General features: G+C 37.6%; 1 protein-coding gene across 3 annotated transcripts in view; it reads left to right on the plus strand.

The window, feature by feature from the left end:
* CPED1 (cadherin like and PC-esterase domain containing 1) overlaps positions 1 to 18,854 on the plus strand; it is a 145,994-nt gene that overhangs the window by 76,946 nt on the left and 50,194 nt on the right. For all 3 annotated transcript variants that reach the window (XR_008449232.1, XM_054063250.1, XM_009563579.2), the window contains one exon: positions 917 to 1,085. Coding sequence is in view for 2 of the 3 variants with exons in the window: in XM_054063250.1 (XP_053919225.1) it covers positions 917 to 1,085 (169 nt within the window). In the remaining variant the exon portion in view is untranslated. The remainder of the gene's footprint in view (positions 1 to 916; positions 1,086 to 18,854) is intronic.

The following is an 18,854-nucleotide window of genomic DNA, read 5'->3' on the forward strand; positions in this document are numbered from 1 at the left end:
CTGGCCTATTTACACACCAGCTGTTAGTGAGTGGATAAAAGGGAGAGTAGGGACAATGATTCTTTTGGGAGGAAGAATTCTTAACTGTTATGGGACTAGCTTTGCTTCATGGCATGAAGCACCTATGCAACACACCATCTTTTGTCTGTAAAGCAGATGCTTTGACCTAGAATGTCTGCTAATAGCCAGACAGTCTGTACAATTGTTGCTGATCTAATACTTAACATAATTTCTGTATTTTCAATAAGATATTAGTCTTCATTTATGATTTTAAAAGAAGCTCCCATAAAATCCTTCCACTTAGCTTTTTCTGTGGTTTTGGCATTCAACGTGGATAAATGTGGAAAAGCTTAAGAGATTACTTCTTTGTAAAAGGAAAACAGATTAGTAATATGTTCTTTACACTGAAAAGTAAAAGCCCTGGATGTGCAGGTTCTATGTCTTTCAGCAATTCCCTGACAAAGGAAGAAGAGCACAACCCAGCTTTGCTCTTGTCTGTCACTCTGAGTGGTTTGTCTGGAACTGTATCACAGTTGGCTAATAGACAATTCCAAGAGCTAGCTGATACCTCTGATCTTGTTTGTCTCCCTGCTGACTTCACCATGAATTTGGATCTGCCAGGAATTATTGTCTTCAGAAGCTTCATTCACAGATTTCATGTCAGAATTATTGCCATTGCCACTGAAGGTGTTTTCACTAAGTTTCACTGTCTGCATTTTGTCTTGCTGAAAGCATTGTTGTAAAAGGTATTTACACTGATTTTTTCTTTTTTACTTTAAAATCATATGTATTTTGTAAAACAAAATGTTAGAAATAGAAGCCTCAAGAAGCAAGTAAAGTTTAGGTGCCATATATAAAGCAGTGTAAATCTGTTTCTTTAGTGTTCATCCCCCTTCTTTCCTGTTTTGCCTTGTAGCATTGCTAACTACCCTCTTGGCCTTGGAGTGAACAAAGTCATCATTCTGGTAACAGATGATTCGCAGCCCAGCCCTCAGGTTGTGAGCAGCTACAAAATTACAATTTATCGAGAGGACCGCCCTAGCCTGCCCTTATTTGATGAGTATATGATGTGTGGGTTTGTACAGGTATTGTCTATATTATTTTGCTATACAATTTAATAGTGAATTTAGCTGGTTTCTGTTCATTCAGTGATATAAATCAAGGTACATGGGCCAAAACTGATGTAGAGTCAGTTTTGGTGAGATTAGAATCTGAGTACTAAATGCTACGGTTTTATTAAATACTGCATTTACACAAAGTTTTGGATATAAAACTTAAGTCCAGAGTAAGTGCATATCATCCATGTTCATGCCAATTGTCTAATCCTATCTTTATTTTTCTTCTTTATAAAGATCTTCATATATCAATATATCCTTTTCTTAAAACTTATTTCTCTTCTTGGGTTTCTTTCTATATACTGCAGAACATGTTGGGAGATCAGGGTGGGAAGAAGGCAAAACATTATATGCGATCAAGACAGATCAAGAGGGCCTTTTTTCTTGTTGAGAAATAAGCACTGTGCTTAAAACAGGAGCCAGAGAGATTATAAATGCTGATAACAAAATGTATGTTGACAATAATTATCTCAATCTGCACGTCATAACTGTTAGAGAAAATGCATATAGTAGTCATAGCATACTGACTGCTGATCTAAATACCTGATTATGGTGCTGTCTGGCCCTCTATTCCTTGTCTCTTCTCTTACACTTACAAGCTCAAAATGTCAAGGACCATCTTCTTGCTCTTTTTTCTGGCTCAGCAATAGATCTAGTAATTGCTACAGTAAAACAAATAAGAATAAAAATATAATACAGAAAAATTCAGTTCAAGTGTATAACAATTTGCCCACCATCTTGGCTGTGAATTAGCGTGAAGAGGAGAGCAGCAATAGGTTGAGCTGGAGTTCTGTTACTAGAAGAACACACTAGCTGGAAAGATGTGAGGAAAGCTCCTCTTTCTACTCAATTTGGGGCATGTAGCTGGGGGTAGGAACAGGAATTCCATCTCATACACATCCTCCCACACTAGAGTTTACACTGTTGTTAATGTATTATGATAGGGTTTATGAGACTTAGTATGAATCTTTGGAGCACTGTGAAGAAAGAGAGAGATCTAGAATGATAAAAATTAAAAGTGTTTTAGAAGTTTCTTTTGATTGATCTCAGGTTTCTGCTCATCTGTGAATAACTGCTCTCTAATTAATAATTGTTCAGAGCTAGGGAGGACCTCAGGAGTTTAGAGTAAAAATGAGATGAAAAGCATTCTTGTGGTATCTAATGAGGGCTCTGAAGATACAGTGTGAGATTCTAAAACAACATTTTTTTAAGATATGTTAGAGGCAAATTTATCAGAGAATGAAAACAAACAAAGGTTGGAGATTGAGATAGAAATGGCATTCTAAAACACTAAAAGCCTGCATGTTTTTCTCTTTTCCGTATTTGCTAGAACAGAATTTATTGCCTTTTTTTCTCAAAGTGATATTTTCTACCAATACAAAGCTCAGGTCTTCAACAGCATCATTACATTCTGCTTTTCATATCAGAGAATATTATGCAGTCCTGCAGGGTAGGTTAATACACCCTGATCAATGGCATGAATGCTTGTTCTCTTAGTAACAAGACACCTGTTTTAGGAGCAAAAGGATAAATACAGCGTGAACTGATGGAGTCTCCTTTGGACACTTGACTAGGCACAACTGGGATCACACATGGGGAGAGAAAGGTCACTGATAGTGGTGAGGTCTTTCTCACAGAAGGCTTCAGTTAAAATTCTAATCCAGTGACTTTTTTTCCTGACTTTCTTTTATGTTTAATCCCATTAGGATATTCAGGTTTCACTGCAAGATGATACTATAAGGAAGGTTACAATAAAAAAGACAGAGTGCAGGATGTTGTTTCCAATCTTCTAACAATTCTCATGCAGTTGAATAATCCTGGATTAATTTCAAGGCTCTTGAGTTAAGAATTGTGTAGTTTCAAGCCCTGCAGCCCCTGAAAGGGGAAAAACTATTGTCCTCTATACTTTTTGATAGCACCTATAATATCCTCATTAAACCCGAATTAGTAGGGGATAAACTGTGGCATCATCATAGCACCTTCAGCAGCTTTAGTTGCCTTTCATTGCAAGTTCTGCATTTTGACATTATTGCTTGACTGCAAATGGAAATGTTAACGGTTGTGCTTTAACTTATTTTTGTGCAATTGTTAACAATATTCAAATTGTGTCCTTGAGAGAAGTGGTACCATTTCTTTATCACCCATGAAGCCGTGATACCCAGATAGGCAGAATACAAAGCAAGCAGTGAAAAACAGTGAGCTCTTGAAACAGGGGTATCAGCTTTACCTTCAGGTGAAAGATACCAGACTATGTACACACGATCATAAAGGACAAAATATTTTTTTTCATTCTTGCGCTGCCCATAATCTTTAAAATGCAAATACATTTATCTGAGCCTTGCTTGAAATGCTTGGATACTACCTCTTTAATTGTTAATCTTTGCCTAGTTGCAATCATGGAAAGTAACTGGTGATGTGTTTAGGGAACCCTGTCTGACACTGTGAACTTTTGTACCTTCAGTGCCCTTCTCAGATCTAGAGCTGGTGAGAATTTTTTTTCAGTGGTTTTGAATTTTTTAGAAAACAAAAAGCAATGCCCCAAGCTTGAAAAAAAAATAATGTAAGTTCTTTTTTTTTCTTTTCTGTTTTTTTTTTAAGCTTTCTGATTGTGGACAAAAATATAAAGAAAAGCATATGCTTTCTTCCAATGATAATGCATTGATTCAAAGAACTTTATTTGATTAAAAATGATTAACATTCCAAATGTATATTGGCATAAATTTTAAGTTGGATATTTTAACTACTGTGCAGTCCAGAATGCTAACTCTTTTCTTCAAGGAGGGAGTGGCTGAGACAAGCAAAAAGTCCATTACTAGATCTGAAATATTCAAACCTATACTCCAAATTTTCTTCAGAAACACTGACAGTAATTTTTTCCAGGAGCAAGGCCAATTTAAGCATCCTTTTCCCTGCCTGCGGTCACTCATGAACCAGATAAGAAAACATTTTTTTTTTCTAAATTAACTAGTTTCTAGGAGAAGTTTCCCAGTCTCTAGGTGAACACAAAGGAAGGGGTAGGTGCAGGGGCAGGAATGAGCAGCTGGGCACAGAAGAGTGGTAGCAGGTACTGCTTAAGGCAACTTCTGCTTTCTTTGTGAAAGGAATTCACCTCAAGATTGAGTTTAAAGCTCTTGCGAGTGAATAGCTGCACAGAAAAAACCAAAGACTTGGTTTTAAATGAACAGGAACTTCATATTCAGAAGTTGTAGAAGTGATTTATGGATGAAAACACACAAAATACTACTAACACATTTGCATTATTATTAATCTATTAAATAAAGCGTAAATTATTTTGGGTTTGTGTGTCTTCAACTCACTCACCAGGAAAGATAGAGCAGTGTTCATATAACCTCGAGGAGCAAATATAGAGTAAAATTGAATGCATTTAAATTGGAGGCATTTCAGATGAAAACCACAAAATGATTAGAGAGACTGCCATAAAAAGAAAGGTGAGGGCTTATACTTTCAACTGTTGCATGTCAACATGGTTCAATTAATATCAGGGGAACAATTCCAAATTAGACTAATGGAGAACCTGTTCTGACAGAAACATGTGGCTAAATTCTCTTCCATTATACATACAATATTAGTGAGTAAATTCACTTGCATAAAATGGCTGAAATTGTTAGCAATTTTCCTGAGTATTTATGGTCAAACAACACCTCAGGAAAATGTAAAAAATATTTGAAGGGGTTTTAAAATAGTAAAAGATCAAGGGATGTGTAATCACCATTCCCTGTAAGTATAAAGTGAACAAACACCTAAATCTAATAATAGAGTTTGGTGCTTCTAGAAAGTATATTTATGAAGATATAGAAGGTAAAGTTGTAAATAATATATATGCTGAGCTAATTCGTAAGTAGAGGGTTAATTTCTGTGTATATCTCAGAACAAATGTTTTGTAGAGTCAGTGTTCTGGCCTTGTCAATATCTATATCACTGAGGATATTAAGGCTTGCCATGATTTCTTCGTTAGAGACTTTTATGATGATTTAAAACATCATTTTGTAGATGAGTCAGAGGAATAATTAACCATTGTGATGGGTCTTCTCTACATTTGTGCTGTTCTGCACTGAGCTCCTTTTGGCTTTCAGCATTAGAGATATGGCTGTTAGGCTGGTGTCTTGATCAGTGACCAGTATATGCTGATTTAAGGAAAGGTCTCAAAAGCTCAACAGAGCATAGATCTGTTTTTTTGGGGAAATCAGTGTAACACTGTGGGTCTTCTCTAGAAATCACTCACTTCTTTCACCTACACAGTTGATTTCAAATGCAGACTGCACTATCATCTGGTAACCACAGGTTCCCGTAAACACTGTACACTGTCAGATATCTGCTGGGCTCTAAAGAAGCCATAGAGAGAAAACGGGTACATCTAAGGCCTAAGGTGGAAAGAACCAGCAAAAGGATGAGTTTCACTGTGCTTCTACTTAGGCAACTATTTATTTATGCACAGGATGAAAATTTGCTTGACAGTTTCTTCCTGTATGTCCAGTAGGCTGTGCTGGACTAGGACCATAATCATACTTTTCAGCATTTTGAGGATGCCATATTACAGAGCCCAAATTTTGAGGCTCGAGTCCGTGTTCAGTCTAGCTGCCTAGAGAAAAGCATATAGTCTTCCAGTTTACTGCATTTTGCTTACACTCCTGAATTTATATCAGTTGTACCTAGTCTTCCCTATATACTTAAGTTTCATGCTTAACATGTGATGCAAGATTAATAACAGATACCCTCCAGGAAACGTCTCGGGAAGTATCACGCAGAGACTGAAAAGAGCGGATGTTTCCAGGCAGCAGCTACGTTTGTTGGTATTATGATGCATTGTACATGGGAGATGTTGTGTTATACAGATCACTGATCAATAACTTGCCACCAGCTTTGAGACAATCCATGTGAATGCTCATTCAGTGATTCAATAACTTTAAGCCAATAAGGACTGAGATGACACAAATGAAATAATTTTGCTTATGTTCGTTAGCCAGAAGAGGTATCAAGTTGCTGTGATAATCAGCCCCTGAAGAGAGAGAATTTTTTAGGCAGCCTTCAGCCTTCATTTTTCTTATTTTCCCTTTCTTTGAGGAGCACTCTTGTAGTTAAGAATGTCTTAAACTAGGAACAATATCGCTCTTCATTACCACTGAATTTCTTGACATCAGCTAGTGCTGTTTGTAGCACTTTCTATCTCAGCAATGGAAAATTTAGCATCTCCTCCCCTTGCTTTCCCTCTTCTGCGTGTTTGTGGTTTAGCACAGTCTTACTAGGAACATACCTCTATTCCAGACACTCAGCTAGGTGAATCCTCACTTGAATGGTTATTTTGCTATTATGCTGCCATAGAAAAATGCCATTAGTGTATTATTATGTGAGGAACAAAACGATAAAAGATAAACTTCAATGACCTGACAGAGCAATTACAGTCTTTTGTGTGTTCACATGTTATCCCCATTCATACAATTACTGATGTCATCCCATAGGCGTGCACGACACGTTAAAGATACAGAAGATGAAGATCTGCTTGGGATCTAGCCAAGCAGAAACTCATAATTGCATGACTGAAAGTGTTAAGGAGTCAAATTATGACCCGTGTGATTGCAGCTGGTGAACAAGATCCCACTGGTGCTGGTGGGCCATAAGATTAGACGTTTCAGCCTGACAGATGCCTTGCAATACCTGCGCTGAAGGTACTGTAGAGTACTGAAGAATGAGGAGGTGTTGAGACAGATAAAGTGCTGTGGATGTAGACTCTGTAGACACAGTGTTATCTCTGAACCCATTGTGGATTGCTAGTACAGACTGGACTAGGCCCAGTTTTTGCAAGTACTTTGCTTAAACCACAGCATTGAAATGTCTTTTTAAATAATAACTGTGAACAATCGTGGGTGGCTGTGAAAGGAGAATTTACAACGGTAAATACTGCATTGGCAATTCAGCTGCTGGGAGAACACTGTTCTCTGGAAAAGCTTATCATAGAAGCTGATTTCATATGATGGCTATTGGGGTTTTGTGTGCACTAAGTTATCAGGCAGTCATCCCACATACTTAGAAAGGATTGTTACTTACACTCCTTTTTCACTCTTGTTGTTTTAGATGATTTCAATATAATACAGGCCTGATAACACCACTAGAATCAGTTGCATTTTGCTAGACTACCGATACCTGCAATTTCTGCAGAAGACTCCACATAGCACAACCATTTTAGTGTTTGTTCTTGTTTCCTATCCCTGCCTTCCACAGTGATCCCTCCATGTATTTCTGCATTGTGGCCCATCTTGGTCAGGAGAGGTATAGCCTGATGAACTGATGGGTAGAGCCCTTTAGTGAAAAGAGGGAGCCACATACTCAAATCATCTCAGCCCTTTAGTGAAAAGAGGGAGCCACATACTCAAATCATCTCAGTCTGAGGCCAGTCTGGAGGCTGAGCACTCAGAGGCATCCTGACCCAGCCTGAGTACCACAGAAAAGTTGCTCCCTTCTGGCTGCCCCTCTCTACAGGAGGGCACAACTGAAGCTGTACCCTGGGTAGGCAGAGGCAGCTCCAAGCATGCGGCCCTGAGCCAGGTGATCTTGAGACATACCTGGTGTGCTGTACTAATGATATCACCTTGTAAAGGCGCCTGAGATCTCTGAAGAGGAACAGATGATATATTTGGGAACTCTCAGTCACTCTCTAAGAGCTGTTGTTTTTCCTTGATTCCACTGGGAACCTAGTTTAGCCATCTCAGTCACCATGGCAGGCAAAGCTCTTGCTTTCAAGCTTTCAGTTGCCGATATTAACCGTGTGAAGTAAAGAAGTCTGAGTGTAGCTCATAATTTTTCCATGCTTCCACATCTAACCGTGCAGTATCAGGATATAAGAATAAACTCCCAGTAAAGAGCAAAGCCTTACAAGTCTTTGGATAAGCCACATAACCATGAGAACTGCAAAGTATGAGTCAAGCAATTCTCCTTCACAAACTCCAGGAAGTGCAATGGCATGTTTAAAAGTACAGTAATAAAAGGGGGTGGGGAGGAAAAAAAAGGTCATCCAAAGTTTCTGAAGCCTTGCTGAAATGTTTAGCTTATGTTATGGGTAAATAGCTGTGTCAGTGTTTGCCTTCTGTCAATGTACCTGATTCATGAAGGGAAAGTTCATTAATGAGAAATAACTTGCACTATATGATAGCACTCAAAGTCTTACAACCATGATCAGACTGCCACTTTACAAGTCAAAGACAAGTCAGTACATGCACATTGGCAAAATATTTGCAAAATACATGTTGCGCATGCATCTGGGTGTTTGGGGGGGGGTTCTTTTTGGTTTTTATTTTTCAAATGGTCATTGCAGTTTATACTGGAGCAAAAGTTATTCTTATATCATCAAACTTCAGTAGCTTTGTTTGACACACCAGAGCTCTGTGGTGCCTCGGTTACATTTTTTGTGAATGGTGGCATTCATTAAATTACTGATGTGACAGTAGAGTGCTTTGGAGCTATTATGCCACCTGTGAGCAAGATAGTGCAAGTACAGGGAATATAGAAGTCACCACTGCTGCATGGCATGCAAGGCAGTCCAGGTCGGTACTATTGTGGTGTCATGGTTACTGGTACCTAAACTTATTCTGTCTGCAAGACTTTCTCTAATGCTTGTAGGCATATCACAAGGAGTGCACAGTAAAAGTGTCTAGAGCCAAGTTTAAGGGACAGAAAAGTTGCATGTTGCTTAGTGCACAGCTGTAGAAGTACACCTCAGCTAATTCAGTTCTGAGACTCTCCAAGCAGACTGTCATTTGGATTTAGTAACGTTTGGATTTAGTAACATTTGGATTTCTGTATCCATTTTTTGTGATGTGTATAACAGTAAAAGAAGAGGGAAATATCCTTAACCCAAGTCCCTTTGAACAGGGAAAAGAGTCCCATTAGCTTCAATGTACTTTGGGTCTGATCTAACTAGACTTATTTTGTTAACATCTGGCATCAAAAAAATGAATCTGCAGAAAAGAAAGTGTGCCTACTAATGCATCTCTGGAGATAATAACTGTGCTTTGATGATCTCATCTTTTGATGCTAGTGGAAATAAATTATTAGCAACATTTTGCCATTAGAAAGCTGTAATGTGAAGTAGAGGGTATTGGTTGTTATGAAGATTGTATAAGGGGAAGATTAATGAGTTATAGTAATGACTCAGTATCTCTTCATAGTAGTTTGGTCTTTTAATTATAATCTTATAATTCTGATTTCGCAAAGTAAAAGCAAAATGGGTAGTTCTACAAGTCAGCCATATGGCACAACAGAACAATGAAGCCTGAAGTGATTTATTGCTGCACTGCCAAAAGGCTGTCACCTCTTCCAGCTATATGCTCACAATGCATATTTGAAATTCAGATTGCTTTCCCTGTGCGTTATATTGGTAAAGAGGATGTGACATGACTGAAATTTTGTCCTGGGTTTCATGATCTGGCATGGAGTGGGTAACATAGGCTGCCACACAACAACCAGAAAATAGGATAATCCCATGTTTTAGTGAATACTTGAAACAACTCTGAGATCTGAAGATTTTATGACAACTTGGAACAGTCTTTCCTTTCTGGACCTGGCGCAGATAACATGGAAAATGTGGTTGCCCTTGTTCAGAAATTTGAGAAATCGTGTGCTTGTGGACTAGAAAATTATAGAAATATTTAGCCTAATTCATGTCTCTCTCTAACATCAGCCAGAAGTAGTTGTACCTCCATCATAGAGTCATAAAGGTTTCATAGTTTTACCTATGAAAACTTGCATGAAGTTCAAATTCAACTTCCTTTTCAAAGTTCAAGAGGCAAATAAGGAAATCAATGTTTTTGATTATCTTACTTTGTTCCTCAGTAGTTTCTTCTAGTAGAATGTTATAAACTGAGATTCAAAGTAGAGAGTTGGTTAACTTCTTATCTGGTTACTCAGATTCTTTTCTGTAGAGAGCTATAAATATATGAAACAGTTTTTATTATAGAGTGCTAGTATTGGCCTATGTTGCTCCTAAGTAAGACAGTGAAAGATTATTGAGTGGCTAATTATAGTTTAATTGGTCTAATTTTGTGTTTATTCAACAACTTGATAAAGAGAAGTAATATGAATCATTGAGAAGTATTTACTATGCAAGGACAAGCTTCTGTCAAAGTCAGGAAGCCAATCCTCCACTGCTTTTATTCCTTTTTGAATGAATGTAGTTATAAAGCATAACCAACAATATAAGACAAAGATGAGCTCAGATTTTATACAACTTGCTTTGTAAGTATCTTGATTGTGAAAACCAGGTTCACACAAAAGTATTAAATTAATTAAATATTTAATTAAATTAATAAAATTAATAAAAATTAAATATTATAAATAAATGCAATTAAATTATTAAATAGCGATTACATTGCTATTTCTGTATCTGTAAAATTCTCTGTATCTTACAGAGAGCTGTTATTCTCTTTACCTAGCCCTCTACAGTTTGTGTTTCAAAGCTGAAATCAAGGGCATGCACTATTGAATGTTCAATTACCGTATTCTTTTCAGTTCATATCATACACTGCTCTCCAATTCATCAGAAAACATGAAATAGCCTGTTGAATTTTCCTCTTGATGATACTACAATAGATGTGAAAGAAGAGCCTTCAGCATGAGGCTTTGTAAGTGTTAACAGATCATAAAAATTGGCAACAACTGTTGTGCCGAGTATCATAATCTGCAAGAGAAGGGCCAGCAATTCCACAGTGATGAGAAGAGAGTGCTTGGTGTTTGAGCTGTGGTCACATTTGCCTTTCAAGTCATTTGGGCCTCCATAACACACTTTGTGGGAGAAGAAAACTAATGCAGCTGCCTTTGCTAATCAGTCAGTATGACCCAGCCCCTCGGGGAGGCAGGCGAAGGCAGATACATACTGAGACACACAATCCCTGCTGATTAACAGTGAAAGCTGGTAAAGTTACTCTCTAAGCCTGTCTGGCCCATCAGCTCCAGAAATGTAATTTAGATGATTATCTACATGCCCATTAAACCTTGTGACCCGTTGCTAGTCTGTTTGAAGTTTGCCTGCTTAAACTTGCTAATAGGAAGAACAGAAAGATTAACTCAGAGGTCATGAAATAAAAGAGCAGCAAAGAAGATGACAAAAGAGCAGAGGAAAGCTTCCTACTGCATGTATTCCATACGAGGAAAGAACTACAGTACTGTGATCACCTCAGGAGATACTGTTACTTTAGGGAGGAGGCGAGCCATCTGGAATTCAGGCCATGTAATACTTTTTTGTGTGTGATTTCAACCTGTTTTGTTTAGCTATAAAAAAAAAAAAAAAGTGCTGCTTGTATGATAAATGTCCAGGTAGGTGTTTACGGGACATAAGGCAACGTATCATAAAAGAACATGAAAAGACTTATGCATAGTAAGAGTAAAAGACTTATGCATAGTAAGAGTTTCTGATTTTGCTCAGGGTTACAGTGTGTAGATATAAGCAAGGAAGCACTTACTTTAAATAAGTCAGATCAGAGGACTTGCAGTCAGGTTAGAATCCAGGTCGGCCTTGTTCCATTTAGGGTAAGAACCTCCAGCCGTTACTGGTGCTTGTGAACTTAAAATATCAACAAAAATCTTACATAGTGAATCTGTTTTTTAATTAGCCAAATTGAAATAAATGTAAACATTCTCAAAGTTCTACATAAATTAGTCACAGGATGTTGCAATAAAAATGGTGACCATTTAAAATTAAATTCACAGAGAATATGTGGGATTCATTGCAGAAAACAGGATGGAGTATATAAGTCTGTCAGTAACGGTGTCCTGGAGTTCTGGCTAGTTACTGGAAGAAAAAGAGCTAGAACTTTAAATGGACTCTGAAGGTCATTTACCTACTTTTGCATATACTACCACCCTTGGAATGAATCTTTCCCCTTTTGCTAAAGACAAAGTCAACCTACTTGCTGAAAAACATTGGTTGGGGGCATATTTCACTGCATTTCAGAGAAGACTAAACCATTTCAGTTGTGTTATGTCTGGAACCTTAGTTTTTGCAGTATGAGATCCCATTATAAAGAATTATTGTGGTCTACTTTACAATACTTTTTAGTACATTTATTTCTTTATGTGATTTTTTGTAGATAAGGTTATGATTAAAACCAGTTCTGTTTCTCATTTTATTGTTTTGAATCAGGCATAATTTCCAGCTGGAGTGTCTGTACATCTCAGAATCCTTTCATTTACATGCACAAATCTGTAAGAGACACAGCAATATGCTAGTGGGGAAAAAAACAGAACAGTATCCAGTGGTGGGGCAATTATTTTTAGAAGTTGTGACTTTTTTTTTTCAGTGTTTTTAAGAATTTCTTTTTGTGGCTGATACTGGAAACTGAGATACTTGCTGTTCTGATGGTTGTACTTTGTAATAAAATGCATCGATTTTAAAATTCCACTGTGAGCATCACACTGAAGCTGCCTTGCATTTTAATCTGGTTAAAAGTATTCAACATTACTGTCAATCGTTTGTTGGGATCTTGAGTCTAAAACTATTAGCCTTCATGTGTTGACCTCACTGGCAGTGGTTCTCACCTTGAAAAATACATTTACCAAAAGTTTTAGGAAGGAAACAAACTTGTATTGCTGATCCTGAGTCTTCCATTGAGTGGCATGTACTCAGCTGCTTGCAACAAGACTGCTTCAGAGGACAGAAGTTATTCATAAATCTCATTCCATCAATGTTGTCTGAAAAACAAAGTAGATGCCAGTATCTGCTGGGAAGCCTTGTATAAAGCAGATCAAAGGCTGCTGGAGTTTATTTAAGAAGGACCAGTTGTGAGTGGCTTAATGTCTGACCGCGGCATGAAAAGTGAAACAGCCACGACAATGAGCCACCATACACAGAAGCCCCCTGGGCTTCAGTAAAGAATTCAAGCGATATGTGGTACAGGTGTCTCACCCTGTCATTCTGTTATTCCTTAGCCTGTAAATGAGCATTGTCCCCTCTGTCTAACCCTCTGTAAAGGGGAAAATTCTTCAATTCTTCTCAAAGAGACTGCAGAATAGGGCCTTCTTCCCTTCACCCAGTGAAGTGTCCTCTGAAGATACATTGTCTTCTCTGGGTCTATGAATCTGTGTAGCTCACTTAATCTGGGGCCAGTGTTCTGGCTAGCATTTTTACTTTGAGAGTTTCTCAAAAATGAATCAGACCCTTTGGTGTATTCCTGTTCCAGGTGCGAGAAGCTGGCTTATTTTTCATTGGAATTATCTGTTTTATTTAAGCCTACCCCTCCTACATCCTTCAGGATGCCTTGATTTACAAAATATTTTGAGACAGCTGCAACATCCCTCAGTTCTTACAAGTGATAGGCTGGAATACAAGTAGTGCCCGTGATTTCCTATGGAACCATCCCTCTTATGTTTTAAAGGTTTCTATTAATTTTTTGTCCCATTATTTTCTTCTTCCTTCAGACATTCCCCGTGTGACTATTTTTTCAGCGTGGGAGGCAAGTAAAACAACAACAAAAAACTAAAACTTAGAAGAATCCTAAAAGGGATTAAAATTTTAAAGTGTCTATCTTGGTGTCTCAAGGTGGGTCCTACTCCTTAATTAGCTCTCTGTTAGTTGACCTGAACAGGATACGAAGATACAAGGCCTTCCCTGGACATATCATGCTCTGGTGGGAGAAGGGTTTAGGACTACTTCCAGTCACTCAGACCTCTTACACTGAGTTCCTCCAAGGAAAGGAAATGCTTCAGCAGGGAACTTTCCAACTAATGCTTTTTTAGCAATGAAATCACTTTAGAAAAATATCAATGAACCTACCAGGAACTGCCATTTGAAGAGGATATGAAAAGAAAGGGAGCAGGGATCCAATAGGCACTTTTTGTCACATCAGAAACTTACTATCACATCTCAGCCCAAGCTCCTGATCCCAAAGAGGTTGGGACTGTGCATGCTTGCCAGCTCTGTGTAAGTGCTTAGTAAGCTGAACGTAATTTTTACACTTTAATGCATCCCAGTGGCACTAGATACCTGTGTTGCAGCACCTGTACCAAAGGCTCAATATATTTGGCTGATCACCTGACAGGTTAAGGCAATTCCCATGACCTGTTGTTGCTATATGAATGTCTTCTATGAATTATGTTGTCACAACTCAAAACACCCATTGACAGTCCTTCTGACCTCTCCATTGTGCTATACATTTCCCAATCCAACAGCCTAGTGTTTTTCATGGAATTAAGCTACAGATAAAAATGATAAAAAGGGATTGGAAAAAATACTGAAGGATTTATATTCTTTTGATTAAAATAAAAACATTCCAAAGTAAAATTATTATGTAGTTTGCTGTAAGAGCATTACTAAGAGATGCAATGCTTGACAGAAAGGCTGCACAATTTTCATTAGTGGTTGTTGATGATTCTTTCTGAGACAGACATTTGACACTTCAGAATTTTGTTGTGAGAGAGGGTGGATGTGATGGAAATTAGTTATAATGTTATCAAAAATCTCTAAGAACTGCCAAGTAAATTCTAGTCAAAAAGGAATGCCAATAAAATGTGGGAAATGAACAACAGCATGGTGACAGCAAAACACAGAAAATACTTGAGGAGAGCTCTAATCCCCATAGCTTGATGAGGTTTCAGAGGGAAAACATGAAGATTTAGTGCATTTTTCTGCAAAGAGATATGCAGAATTAACTTCAGACACCGTGGACATTTCCACTGAGGTCAGTGGGATAACTTGTTCTGAATAATACCATATGCCTCCAACTTTGCAGGCCCAAAGTCTTAAGCAGAATTTATTAAGTTTAGGGGGTGTACAATTGTATTCATGTTCACATTAGTCCAGTCCTAAAACAGGACAGACTTATTTTGTTCCAAAAACAGTAACATATTTGTAGTGCCTATCAGTGGTTGTGACTTCTGTCATCTAATTCCTTTTGCACTTTTTTATGACATGCTTTGATCCTGTTCTTTACATACGGAAAAAGAAATACTCTGTTTCAATTTTATGTGAATTATTACATTAGTAATTCAGAGAGGCAGATTAATTGATTCAACACAGAGCTAATGATAAATTTCAAGGAGTTTCGTATGCGGGGCTTGAATCCTCTCTTCTGAGATAGTCATACACTGGGATTTCCTGAAGTCTTTCTAAATTGATGGGACATAATAATTTGCTAGAACAATCAGAATTAACAAAGAAAGAGTATATATTCTTATTCATTCTTTCTTTTTTTCTTTTTGTCTTTCTTTCTGCTTGTATGTCTACCAGTAACATTTGGTTGCTTTATTTGGGCAAATGTTTGTGGAAAATGTCGATTAGCTCCACTGCTGGTGTCCCTTTCACAATGAAAAAAATGCTAGTCTTTCTTGGCTGGTAAAGAAATAAAGTTTGAGCAAACGTTTTGGGAGAAAACTGGTCGAAGAGCAGTAGTAGTTTCAGAAAATACCTCTAGTGGATTTACAGTGTGTGTGTATGTGTGTCCTCAATTCCCATTAGGCCAGTCTTTGTAAGCAGGACAAGTAATCAAAGGACAGAGAGAAAACTGAATTCATATGCTTTGTGATGAATGATTGAGCTTTCATCTTGTAAGCGTCATACTTGGATTACTATTCAGACTTCAGGTTGTGAATATCTTTGCAACTTATTTATGAACAGAGTAACAAAGTACCCAACTTGCTATAGTTACTTTATATGCATCTTTTAAATTTCTGCCTAAAGATATTGTACCAGCAGTATTAAATCAAATGCTTTCAAGTATTCTGTAGCTGTTTTGCTCAAGACATAAGAGTATATTCAACAAATATCAGGTGATCAAGTGATAATTGAAGCATTTTAAAATGTTTAATAGTAATGCTTTAATATATTACACAGTGCATATTATGTATTTTGACAAACATGATTTTTCTTCTTCCTTTCCTAAGTTCATCAGTCAATACAGAGCTTTCTTTTGTCAGAAACCTGCAAGATACCAATATTTGTTATCAAATCAATGACTCCTCTTACTGTTCCTTTTTCTTTGCAATTAAATATTTCATTTTCCCTCTGCCAAACCTTTATATTCTTTGCAGTTGACAAGTGTAACCTAGGAGTAAACAGCTGATTATGCAATGAAAGCAGAATCTAAACTGAGGTCTTCATGAGGATCTGAAAATCTCACAATGGTTTTTGAGAAAAAATAGATGTGGCAAGGATTCTGTATTTGTAGCTGATCTTAGGAAAACATTGAAAAAGTGCAGACACGTGAAGCAGGACTGTCTTTTATTATTCACATTAAAATTTTAGAATGATATTTCCATTCTTTAAAAAGCTGAATAATGATTGAGAAGAGAAATTTTTAAGCTAAAGTTCAAATCTTGTGGCTGAAAACCTGAAATCTAAATGGAAGCTATGGGCAGGGCTAGTCATGAGGTGAGTCCTTTCCTATGGATGTAGAAGATAAGCCTTTGCAGTATACATATTGTATACCACTAAACAAATGGTAGGAACATATGACTGAAGAATTTATTTATGTTTCAGTAACCTTGAGATCAAAATAATCTAGATGGGTTATGGTGACCAAAGGAAAGTACTACAGTTGTCTCCACAAGCAGCAAATTCACTGAACAGAATAGCCACGTGAGAACATCTACAGCAGTAGATCTCAGTCCCTGGCAGGTGCACTTACACTGGTATTTCATCTCTGGTATTCAAAGCTTCTTGTCTGTGATAACCTCTGCCACTGCTGCTCCCTATTCATTTGTACATTCATTCTTCCACTGTAATATTTTGACTGCTATAGGGGGTTGAAGAAATGAACTCTCATGTTTAGAGCAAAACCAACCAAATAAAACTAATAACAGTACAAAATTATAGTACTTTGTTTCTCCTGCCTGAAGTTTTATAGGACTTAAATTTTCTTCTCTCTTTCTTCCTCCTTTTTTCCTTTGAACTTTCCCACTTTTATCATTTCCTTTGAGAATTCTCCTGTATCTTGTTAGGAAGATGTATATAGTTCAGGAGGATGAGGCTGCAACTTGTTCTGAAGGGGCTGATGCTCCCAGTAACTCATCTCCCCTTAGAGAGTAAATGCAACGTTCACAATCTCAATCGCTGAGAAAGTTCGCACACAATTTTCACTCTCACAACCCTTCTAGTTACCTTGTTGTAGGAGTAAAGTAGGTATCAGGAAAACTTTCAAACTTGCAAATAAATCGGGTATGTCCCAAGCAGAACTGGAAGATGAGTACAAAAGACTGTGAGGTTATCTAAACCAAGTGCTTAAGCCCAGAACAGAGAGACTGCCTACTTTTCCTCTGGTTGCAAACAGGGTTACTGTGCTCTTAAATATTGCATCAAATCACTGAGCAGTTTAGGGCCTGTTGGTCAATTGAGTACTAAGGATTTTGAAATCTGGGATGTAAGTGTGTGGTCTGTGAATCTTTGACTGGGCAGATGCATTAATTGTCCAGTTTGCTGGGTGGTGCAGAAAGTACTTGGACAGAGGAACCTGTTCTGCTTCCTTGCATCTGAGACTAGAAAGGGCTTCTCCACACTTTGTTTGGCAGGCTCATAAGGCTTGGCATTTTGTCCCAGACCCATTCTCTCCTGATAAAGACAGAGAAACTGCGTCATAAACTGTTAGAAATAGGCACTTCCCAGTATTTCTTACTCTCGCACACAAAGAGCAGCTGATGTTTTAAAAGCAGTGCTACCTGCCAAAAAGCCTTTAAGAGGAAATGTAAGAGACGTATAGTACATATTGAAGGCATCAGCTAGGCAGTAGATCACAGTGGGAGAAACATTGTGTATCACTATTAGCAGTTCTTATCTTGCAGTAGAAAGGATAAAATGTCCCTTTTTTTTTTTTTTTTGAAAGAGTTTGAGCTAGAGGATGAGAGGGTGTTTGGCTCACAGAACTCCAACCCTCTTCAGTCTCTTTGAAAAATACACTTTTGCATGTGCTGATTTCAGTTCTGCACTCAGCTTTGGCCACACATTTCAAGGAGATTTGGGCACGACTAGGATGGATTTGCAAGGCCAATTATTAACATCTAGAAGTCTTTTGGAAATACTTGTGATGAGTAGAACATATTCCAAATGACATGAAGGTAAATTCAGACTGTGAGTTATGGGGCTGTGAAACTTCCAGGAAAGAAGCTGGCACTAAACTGCATGAAACTCTTGCATGTCAAAGAAGGGAAAGTCTTAGGAGGTGATCAGCACAGTTTATTATCTTTATTTTACCAATATTAATGCATTTCTTTTCAGATGTACTGCATACTTTACGTTGACAATATGATACAGTTGACTGTAATCAATAAACTTGCTCTTTTTTTCTTAATATGTTTCATACTTTTTATATTTTATTGCTGCAAATGAGGGCTGAGCTTGCATTCAGCTGTTGCTGTGCCAGTCTAGCGTAACCTCACCAAAGTAACTGAAGTTATTTTAACTGAGTACAGGCTATACATTTATGCATTTTTCAAAGCATCTGGAAAATTTGGTGGAGCAGAGCCCAAACAATAACTCATTGTTATTGTTCTGATTACATGATGATTTTATGACATATAATATCCCATTTTCTTCACAGCAGTCTTTTAAATGCAAACGTCTGGGAACTGATATATTTCTGTCTCTAACCTTGTAGCTAGCTTAGGTAAGGGTGTTATGTTGAAGACCAGGTAAAATACATTTGTTAGACTTCGAATATAGTGCTTGAGTATGACAGACTTTTAACATGTTACATAAACAGTTCAGCCATTCAAGTCAGCTTACAAAAAAAAGGACTGAGGGCATCA

Source organism: Cuculus canorus, chromosome 1, assembly GCF_017976375.1.
Source record: "Cuculus canorus isolate bCucCan1 chromosome 1, bCucCan1.pri, whole genome shotgun sequence".
Classification (NCBI taxonomy): domain Eukaryota; kingdom Metazoa; phylum Chordata; class Aves; order Cuculiformes; family Cuculidae; genus Cuculus; species Cuculus canorus.